Below are 11,041 nucleotides of genomic sequence, written 5' to 3' on the forward strand. Positions count from 1 at the left end.
GCCCTCGGCCAAATGTTCACTTAGCGTAGAGACCGCCCCCTCCCGCCGCCCGTCACCACGTGCACACAACCAGCCGCAGCACCGACATGCTTCCTTCAGCAGTAACAAGTGTTGTTTCACTCATATTTGTCATGCAGGCCACAGACACACTCATCGCTGTTATACCCCACACTCAGCTTCCTGTGACCACCGGTGGGTGGTGACTCCGGTTATTCCCCCAGTTTCACTCACTCATAGCTGGGTCATGACCCACGGGTCATCTACCAATCAGAAGGTCAGCGGTTCAATCCCCGGTTCCTCTACTCGTGTAGGAGCATCCTCGGAGAACCCATAATTTCACCCAATGCTAGGTCAAAGGTCACTGAAACAGTTTGATATTGATTCTCTGACATTGCCAATAATCCCGTGTGCACTGAGCAGCCTTTGCGATGAGACGAGAGCTGAGCTCGTCCACAGGAAACGAGCTTCAACAACCCCTCCTGCACACGCTCAGCTGCCACTGCAGCTTTTGGAGCCTTCCTAAAACTTCAAGGAGCTTCTGCATCCTCTCTAAGTTCCCTGTGCCTCTTTCTGACTGCACTGACAACATGTAAATGTGTGCTTCACGTCTGAATGTGCATCTTGATGCTGTGTATTAATATTTACTGCGTTTGCATAGATCATAAAATGGGACGGCAGTGATGGTTTTTAGCCACAGACACAAAACAAGTCTTTAACTCTTTAAAGCCGGTCGGAGCAGCACGCTCTGTTTTGCGTAACTATTTTTAAATCCCGGTAGCTCTGCAACCACGTGAGCTAGCGCAATAATTTTTTTTGCATACGAAACCGGAGGAGTTGTACTTACATCTTATGCCATCAGCTTGTCCTCGGTCACAGTTTCCTTCCACATATAGTTTTGCAAAAACTGCATAAAAAGCACTTGCAGCAACAAAAACATAATATTCCAGAAACACGCTTTGCTGATCCGATCAGCTGTTCATAACACTTCCTACGTCCATCAGCGTGATCTATTGCATGTCCGCCATGACCTGCCCAAAACCGGAAGTGACGTCATTTTCGCGGAAATGTAGTTTTTTACCATCAGGGCCTCATGAGCCTATACTGGTGTTTTTAAAAGTTATGTTTGACTTTCTGACTTTCTGTGTGGTTTCTGGGATGCTTAGGACTCATATTGCACTGCTGGAAATAGTTTATTTTGATGCATATGCTGCTTTTTTGCAAATTTGCATTATAATATTTATTTTCGTTTTTCCTGCAGTGTATAAAAATTGGTGTATTTCAAAAATAAAACTATGAAGACACTTAAAATAAATTTCCTGTGGTGGGAAACTATTTTGTGCAACTTTTTTGTATTTACAGTTTTGAGGGATAAACCTCTTAAATTTCTCTAACTAGAAATATATGTTAAAAAAACAAAAACGATTTTCAATTTTTTTGTAGTTTATTGCACTTTTTTGCAATTTATGTAATTACTATGCACTTAATGCAGACATATTATTAAAATCTGGACTATAATGGTTGTATTGATGTATAGCAACTTGAAATGCTCCCAAAAATGGCTCCACAGCATGTAAACATATAATATGAGCTCTGGCGGACTTGGTTCTATGGTAGGTCTTAAAGGGTTAAATGGTTTACTCACCATCAGTGAGCGTTAACCGGCACAAAGCTACGCTGACACAACAGACCAACATCAACCACTGGCATCTGGAAATGTCACATCATTTAGCAACAGGCTGTGATTGGTCACCAAGGACATGTGACGTGGGCACGTTTGAGGAAACTCGGTGGAAAGATGAAGAAAGGAGGAAGCCATTAGGTCTTTGTGTAGATGGACTGGGGGCGTGTACAGGGCACCGGCCTCGGCAGAGGATGTGCTCCTTCGTGTTTTTCATTAATGCAATCATGACAGCTGATTAACAGGAAACACATTAAAAGCTGGGAGCGGCGTTTTCTGCAGCACGTCTGCAGGTGAAACATGTTCCATCTGCACTCAGATGATCTCATTCTGTATCTGTGTATATTTGCATCTTTGTAGCTGGACTGTTGAAGTATGGACTCCCAGGAGCTGTGAAATGGGAGATAAACACCGACTTCACGAAGTAGCTCTGCAGCTATTCCCTCGTGCTAATGCAAGAGATAACCCGACGTGGAGCCTCGGGAACGCTTTCTGGAGTGTCGAGTATTTTCCTGTGACATCCTCCTTGGGCTGACATAAACCATCGTGACATGTTTCTGTATGTACACTTAGAGCGGCCTTTGAAGCAAGTACAAAGTACATATTAAGAAGCATGTTTAAGGGAGAAAAGCATAAAGTCAGAACAAACGTAAATAAACTTGACATTTCCACGGGGTATGATGATGGACGAAATCTGAAGCAGGAACTTGGGAGTCATTCAGGACATTCATCGTGTCCTGTAGCTCAGCTAATGAAAACATGAAATTTGGCCAAGCTCCCCTTTAAGGTCGTCTCCTCGTGCAGCTTTGCACCAATTCTGCATTTCAGAAGCTGCCTGACGAGTCGATCACACGTTAGTGAGGTCCTGTCTGAACCCTGAGGCTGACGGAGAAGCTGACGGAGAAGCTGACGGAGAAGCGCTGCGATGCATTACAGTCGTAAATATTCTGCTTTATCGGCTTGTTGACTTCAGTGGGATGAACGTTGTATCCATTAAAACTTCAGACTAGTTACCGTCACCACAAACTCAGCAGAGAGCGCACACGGACGAACTCACTCGTCACCCGTGTTTGAACGTCAGCGCTGAACTGTATCACCATCATCATCATCATAATTTAGATTCGTTTAGCATCTTTCAAGAGGGCCAAGAGGTGAGTTTTGAGTGCAGCGATGGGGCGTTGTGGAGTTCCAGTGGGTGGGGGCCGCCCCACCGAAGGCTCTGTGGATGGGACAGGAAGCAGACCCATGGCAGAGGACTGTGTGCAGGTGCAGCAGGTCAGACGGGTGCTGAGGGCCGGACAGATTTACAAGCGAGCAGAAGGGTCGTATACGTGATGTGGTGACTTGACCACAAGTCAATGGAGGTCTGTGAGGGTGGGGGTGACGTGACCCCAGAGCTGAGTGCATGTTGGAAACCTGGCAGCTGAGTTCTGGAGCCTCTCTGGTGCAAAACCCAAACAGGACAGTGGGAGTCAGCAGTAATGAGAAGATCGTTGGATGGGTGGACACGGCTCTTTCCTGAGGAGAGGAGGGTTGGAGGCCGGCCGGCTTCTTGAGGACGGAGTCACTGAGCCGGTTTGAAGCTGGGGGGTACCTGACTCTGTGCATCCACTCACCTGAGAGTTTCTGGGGTTTTTGGTGACACCAAACCCACTCCTTCCTGCAGAGTTTCACTCAAAATGCCACTGAAGCTGAGCTGAAGCAACACGGGTCAAACTGTTCAGAGGAGTCGGGGAAGGTTTGCAAACATAATGCGCCTAAAATGTTCCAGAACATAATTTCTTCTTGATTTACTTTTTTCACATCAGTATTTTTACAGTTCAGTTAATAATAATGTGAGCGGCGCCCTGCCGCGGACGCCCTGCTGCGGACGCCCTGCCGCGGACGCCCCGCCGTGGACGCTCTGCTGTGCTCTGGGCGTCAGGCTGCAGTTTGTTAGTTAACTCTGTGGGTTTTTATAAGCTCGACTTCCCCGGTGCGAGATGACACGGCCCATTTCCATCATATCTGGGCCTCGCTAATGTAAAGCAGCGACGCGTCATCTGTGTTTATAAACAGGCTGTGAGTCAGAGGAACAGCGACACACTGTCAGAATAACACAGAACAGCTGTTTTAATGTCCTTCTTCCCGACAGCTGGACTGAAATTACATGATTGCTTCCTGTGTTTGGATTAGTGTTCAGGCCACCGTGACCTCCGTCCTTTTCATCCACCCAGGCAAAGCTATCAGATCTCTGTGCGTCTCGTGGAAAAGATGGACGTGTCTTTTCCAGCATCTGCATGAAACACTCGGAGTGCAGAAAGAGTCTTCGTGACAAAGCACGGAGGCAGCAGCGAGTACTGAAACATTAAAGAGTCTGCAGGAGTCGACATGTTTACTGCATTATGCAGGGAAATTATGGAAATTAAGGAAAAAGCTACTGAAACAGCTTTTATCGTAGTGGACATGTCAGTGTAAAGTGTCCCCTTGGTCGCCCACAGAGATGGTGAAGGTAGGAGAACCTGCTCTAATATTTCAGCCTCTGTTGTGCAACGTCAGGCAGGGAAAAGACAAAGCAGACGTTTGGGTATTACGCAGGAGCGACGGCCCATCCGGCGCTCGGGAGTGACAGACCGTAAGCCTGTTAAACTTTGTCTCTGAATCCATCCGTGACCCTGTAAGAAGATTTACCGCAGCTTTGATCTCCTGTGTTCAGCCTTTTATGCAGCTCGCTCAAACTTTTGGGAAACCGCCATTGTTTTCATTCCAGAGCTGATAATAAAAAATGCAGAGAAGAGTATCTCCGTCTAAAAGTTGGCTCATTAATAAAGGATGTGAGGCTGCGGGAGGAGGAAGAGTCGCCGCGACAGAACAGGAAATCGCTTTAGTATCAGCCCGACTTTACAGGAACTATTTGTGGTTTCAAAGACAAAATCTCACAAGCCTCAAGTTTCACATCACGGAAGGCAGATCCACTGCAAATCCACCAGAACCAGGAGCTACAGTCACACCAACATCAGTCATGTGACATCCATTATCCAGTAACGTGCAATCGTGCCAGAGAGCGCCTGCTCAGACTCTACAGGCCTCAGTTAGCACGCTAAAGGTTAAAGTTAAAGCTGGTTTGAAAGGACTGCAGGAGAAAGCCTCTCCTCTCTGGGAACAACACGGCTGACGTTTGCAGACGTTTGTCCAGACCTCAGTGTGTGACCCAGCCGTGCATCGACCTCAGTGAACTGAAGCAACGCTGTGAAGACGCGTGCGTGAAAATCTGTGTCCACGTGAGAAACGCAGAATGATTACTGTTGTTACTTTAGGTTGTTGCTGCTACAGGAGCAACGAGCTGAACGAGCAGACGTCGAAGCATCAACCACAGCTGAGTCGTGGCTCATTCCCAAAGCTGTGTGACCTCAGCCCAGTTTGCACACATTAGTCCAGTACAGGCTAACCGACCCCAGGATTCAATCTTAGACTGAAGATTAAAGCTTCGACATCCTCGTCTTCCTCTTTCTGCTCCGCTCATCAGCCGGGTATTCTGACATTTCCTCAAGTTAAAACTGCTTTGAGTTTTTGATACGTCTCTTTAAACGTTTCACAATAAAAGCCTGATTAAGAAAACTATGTGAAACACAGAGAAGCTTTTAATCTGAAACAACCACAGGAAACACTGAGTTTGTATAAACAGGGTAATTTAAATAAGACGACCAAAGGAAAAGCACCGTGCCAGCTTTTAAGGTGGAATGGTTTTTACATGTTGGTGCGACTCCAACCTTCAGTTTGCATTTACTCGATTTCACCAGAACAAACCGAATGTGGATATTTTATTTCCTGTCTGAGGGTTTTTCCGGTCTGATCATGTGACACTTCAGAAACTGATCCCAGTTTTCCAGACTCTTCAGGCTCAGCAGGTTTGAACAAAAGCGTGACTCCTTACATCGAGAGAGAGACGGAGGAAGAGGATAATGAGCCGAGATTAACGCTGTAAACTTACAAGAAATCAACAAAAATGAAGACTCACAGTCATAAATATGTGAGGGTACAGCAAACCTGGACATGATCCAGTACTTCGGTCTTTAAATAAGTGAAAAGGCAAATAAACTGAGCTCCTCGTGTGCAGCCACACTGCTGTCACAGCGGAGCTGAACGTGAGCTCGTTCCCTGACCTCAGTCATCGAGGCTGGCTGACAGGAAGCCATCACAGCACTGACGGCTCAAGCTTCTCAAACCTCTGACTTTGTTTCCTCGGACAGACCTCGCTGTCTGTGTGAGCGACGTTTCATTCAGGAGCGCTTCCTGCAGAGCGAGGATGGCCTGTGAGCGCGTGCTGTCAGCGGATTGGCTGGAAACTCACTGGGACTGAATGATGAGAGAGTTTAATGAGTCACGGCGCAGCTGAAGGCCTGACCCAGTTGGTGAGACGCTGAGGGGCAGCCTCGGAGTTATGCCAGGTCACGATCAGTCACAGCACCGTTTGGTGATATTGATCACTGTGCCTAATTATCCAAACAGGAAGTGAACAAACTGTAAAGCAGACTCAAACTGCGTCCTATAAAAGGAGTCGTTTGTCCCACGGCTGTCCCTCGAGTGCACGCTCTGATCCCTGCATGTGTGACTCAGAGATGTGGTCACATGATCGTGGACTCAGCCAGCGATGACGTTTACACATGTTCACACCACAGGACGGTAAAGACGCCGTCACACAGACCGTATAGATACAGACACGCAGATACGGAGTCCACGGCAGCCTGGAGCAGCCCGCCGTCGCTCCCCTGCAGATTAAAACAGTAGCTGTGAGATTTTCTGGACAGAATTTTAGGCGCAGTGAAGGGGCGGAGCTAGTCAGTTGTTGGCTCGACCACAGTTTGCAGCTCTGCGTGTGAAGCAGCTGCGATGAGGATCAGCACCTCCCAGTCTGAGGCCGCTGCTCTAAGATGAGGAGTTCAAGTGTTTGGGGTTTATGAACGAGGGGGGGGGGGGGGGGGGGGGGCGCAGGCTGGGACTAACAGCTGCTTATCACCACCATCTGGGGCGATCGTGGCTCAAGAGTTGGGAGTTCGTCTTGTAATCAGAAGGTTGCTGGTTCGAGCCCCGGCTTGGACAGTCTCGGTCGTTGTGTCCTTGGGCAAGACACTTCACCCGTTGCCTACTGGTGGTGGTCAGAGGGCCCGGTGGCGCCAGTGTCCGGCAGCCTCGCCTCTGTCAGTGCGCCCCAGGGTGGCTGTGGCTACAATGTAGCTGCATCACCAGTGTGTGGATGGGTGGATGACTGGACGTGTAAAGTGCTTTGGGGTCCTTAGGGACGAGTAAAGCTGTACAAATACAGACCATTTACCATCTCTGCTGACTGACCACATCAATGAAATCTGAGCGACACGTTTTCACGCTCGGAGCGTCGTCAGAGAGAGAGGCGTCCTGGTGCCTCCACCAGAGGCAGCAGTCTAATAATTAACGACTTTACCTGCACAGGTAAACTACTGGACTAACAGCTGCTTCAGGACAAGCATCATCACGTGCACGTGCTCAGCCACTCCAGGCTCCTCAATCAGTCAGGTGTCACGTGACACATGGGCGCGAGCGGAGGCGAGGGTCACTGATAACCCTGATCCCAGCAAATTACACCGAGGAGACTTCACACAGAAAACATCAGCGATAAAAATAAAACTAAATAAATATGAAATAAAAACATTAAAAATAATCAGCAGCCACGTTTCTCTCACATGAACATTTCAAACAGTTTGAAGTTCAGCTCATCCTGAAGCACCTGTGACTCCAACAGGAAGTCCTCAGCGTGCCTCACACAGGTAAGGGGGGGTTGGGGGGTCGTACCTGAGCAGCAGCACTACCCGCCACGCGAGCAGGCAGCCCGCCGCGGACAGCGTCCTCCTCATGCCGGTCAGAGCCTCGCGCTGCTGTCCTCGCGCCTCTGGATGCTTTCAGCACCGCGAACAGCGCTCGCGCTCCAACTGTGCTCACGCGGCACGCGGGGGGAAGCTCACGCACATGCCGGAGAAACGGAGCGCGCTCCGCTGGGTCCCATCACCGCGGACAGCGCGCGCAGCTGTGCAGACCCGCTCTGGGCTCGTTCTGTGCCCTCGCGAGGCACGGGGCACCAAGCCCCGCCCCCGCTCCGGATTACGTGAGTGGCAGGCAGCTCGACCAATCGTGTCTGACTCCAGGAGCCCGCGAGCTGCAGCCAGAGTGGCGTCTTTACCGCTCTCATCTCCGCCTGTATGTGTCTACCCCCTCCCCCGGCTCCTCCTGCCCTCCTGCCTTCTCCTCCTCTCCTCTTCCCCCCCCCCTCCTGCTCCTGCCCCTCCTGCTCCTGCCCCTCCTGCCTCCTCCTCTTCCTCTCCTCCCCTCCTGCTCCTGCCCCTCCTGCCCTCTTGTACTCTTCCTCCTCCTCCCCTCCTCTTCCTCTCCTCCCCTCCTGCTCCTGCCCTCCTGCCCTGCTCCTCCTCCTCCTCTCTCCCTGCCCCCCTCCTCCTCTCTCCCTGCTGCCCCCTCCTCCTCTCTCCCTGCTGCCCTCCTCCTCCTCCTCCTCCTCCTCCTCCTCCTCCTCTCTCCCTGCTGCCCTCCTCCTCCTCCTCCTCTCTCCCTGCTGCCCTCCTCCTCCTCTCTCCCTGCCGCCCCCCTCCTCTCTCCCTGCTGCCCCCTCCCCCTCTCCTGGCTCCATCTGTCTCTGGTTCATCGTCTTTCTGCTCCGCTGAGCAGGAGTTTGGAGAACCACATGTGTCTGTGATTGGCGGCTGTGTGGAGGACGGCGCTCCCGTGCGCTGGATGGAGGCCGTGGTGATAATCCCTCAGTTATGACTTCACGTGTGGAGTTTCAGCTGCAGGAATAATAAACATGATTTTAACATGTGGAGGTTTAACGTTATTTTGTTTTGCTTGTGAGGTCATCAGAGGTCCAGGTGATGTCACGCTTGTAGCGGGTGGATGAATCCACAGGTGTGCTTTAGGTGTGGCAGACTTCTTGGGATGTTGTTGGGAATGTTTTTATCCGGGATGCTGAACACTGGTAACACTCAGGTTACCTGAGGAGTGGGTGGGAGCAGATGTACTGAAGCTTTGATGGAGGAACCTTCACTCCTCCTCCTCCTCCTCCTCCATTCATTTCCTGAGCTGACTGAACGACCCAGAACGTGGCTGACTCCTCGCTGCACGTGCACATGTGACACTGATGGGATGATGAAGGTGCTGAAAGCGAGAACATCTTTCAGGCACTCATCATCATGTTCACACTAATGTGTATGAATGAGACATCAGCGCGGTGACACTTTAACGCACTCCTTTCACCTGCCCCTTCATCACATGGTCCCCGCCCCCGGCTCTCAGCGTCTGTGCAGCACCACAGCACGCTTTACCTTCGAGTGAGGGGTCAGAGTAGGGCTGGCTTTTTATAATCGATTTATTGATTAAAATTGATTCTGGCTTGGATATCGTGAAATCGATTCATTAAAATCCTGAATCGATTTTCCATCCATCCATTCGCTTCTCCTTTTCAGGGTCGCGGGGGGCGCTGGAGCCTATCCCAGCTGTCATAGGGCGAGAGGCAGGGTACACCCTGGACAGGTCGCCAGTCTGTCGCAGGGCCAACACACAGAGACAGACAACCATTCGCACTCACATTCACTCGCACATTCACACCTAGTGGCAATTTGGATTATCCAATTAACCTATCCCCACAAGCTGCATGTCTTTGGACCGGAGTACCCGGAGGGAACCCACGCAAACACGGGGAGAACATGCAAACTCCACACAGAAAGACCCCGGCCTGATGGTGGAATTGAACTCAGAACCTTCTTGCTGTGCGGCAACAGTGCTAACCACCGTGCCACCCCTGAATCGATTTTTTCTAATATAAATTTATTTTGCCCGAAATGCCAGAATCTCAGGTGAAATCTCAAAATTTCAACAACCACCAAACAGCTAAGACAGTAAATGAGAGCAGGAACATGGATTCTGCACAGAGACGTAAACACAAAGCTCGACCCGCCGACGCATCAGAATCAGTGAGATGTGACTTTCTCACCGACGGCACGGACATGGTCGGGGCTAAAAACTGACAGCTCGCTGATTCTGATGTTTCGGCGGCTCCGCGCTTTGTGTTCACGCCCTTTTTGCGCTGATTCTGAAGCTGTTAGTTTATCTCTCTCCAAACAATATTGACCGAATCAGCAGCAAAAGAAGATCCAAACTACGCTTCACATAAACATCGTCATGAATTCACTCTGACTTTTGCTGTTTTGCTTCCACCAGGATAAAATCACACTTCATGCACAGCTCTCTCTCTCTCTCTCTTCAACAACAGTTTCCTGTCTAAAAATCTATTTTCTGCATTATTCGCTTGCTTGTTACGCACAAGTCCACCGTTGTTTACAGGCTGTCAGCCGACGTTTTTTTCGTTTTACATACTTCCGAAAATAAAACCTAATTTCTGCTGTTCAATACTGAACAAATTTAAACTTTTTAAAAATATGCAAAACGCTTAGCCCTGTCTCTAATCAAACCGCTGTAACTCAGAGGTAATGTTCATGTGCTGATTAATGGTTTTCTTTTGTTTTTGATGTACTGCAGAATATTTTTATAAAATCCAGAACAGGAAAATCACCTTCATGTTTTTCTGTGTTTTATCTTCAGCTACTTTGACACAAAGGCCTCTGCTGTGACGCTCACACCTTTGATAAAGTCTGGAAAGTGTCAGCTTCCTTTTTATAGATACAAAAATATGTAAATGTACTGATCTGAATTATAATATTTCTGACTGTCAAAATTTCCCAGAATCAAATCGAATTGAATCGAATCGTGGATCAAATCGTTCCAGAACCTTGTGATTTGGACTTGAATCATTCTAGAAATCAGTGATACCCAGCCCCAGGTCAGAGGCCTCTTCATGCTCACAGGTGAGCCTTTATTCTCCTTTTGGGCTCAAATGAGACGGAGTTTCCAAAGTAAACATGTTTTATTCAGAATGAAATTAGCTTGAGAACATAAACCCACCAGGAGGGTGTGCACAGAGCAGTAACACGGGCTTACGATCCAGCGCGTCGCCCCCTGCTGGTCATGATGATGATTTCAGGGTTGAGGCGTGTGCTACGCTTCTTCTACTTCCAAAAAACTCAGCAGCCATGACGGCTGTCTCCAGCTCGTGTTCTCACTTCATTCAGTTTGAGAAACTCAAGGAGTTTTTAACAGAGCCTCGTTTTGCACAGAATCACAGAAACATGGACGCTCAAAGCTCACATGTCATACCTGGACTGATCCCACTCTCACCACATCCATCATGGATGACTGCAGCCTGTCAGACACATCCTTTACATCACCAAGAACTTTTTATAGCGTCGCCAGGAACCCAAAGAAGTCAAATCGTTGTGGCTGCAGCCG

At 49.2% G+C, this 11,041-nt stretch overlaps 1 protein-coding gene across 1 annotated transcript in view; it reads right to left on the reverse strand.

Moving 5' to 3' along the window:
- The window catches only part of LOC102780741 (glycine receptor subunit alpha-3-like), a 50,086-nt gene extending 42,373 nt beyond the window's left edge, over positions 1 to 7,713 (reverse strand). Inside the window, exon 1 of the mRNA XM_087842289.1 lies at positions 7,484 to 7,713. Within this exon, the coding sequence (XP_087698415.1) occupies positions 7,484 to 7,545 (62 nt within the window). The 5' untranslated portion in view covers positions 7,546 to 7,713. The remainder of the gene's footprint in view (positions 1 to 7,483) is intronic.
- Between the last annotated feature and the right edge of the window lie 3,328 nt (positions 7,714 to 11,041).

Source organism: Neolamprologus brichardi, chromosome 6, assembly GCF_056152115.1.
Source record: "Neolamprologus brichardi isolate AB-2024 chromosome 6, ASM5615211v1, whole genome shotgun sequence".
Taxonomy (NCBI): domain Eukaryota; kingdom Metazoa; phylum Chordata; class Actinopteri; order Cichliformes; family Cichlidae; genus Neolamprologus; species Neolamprologus brichardi.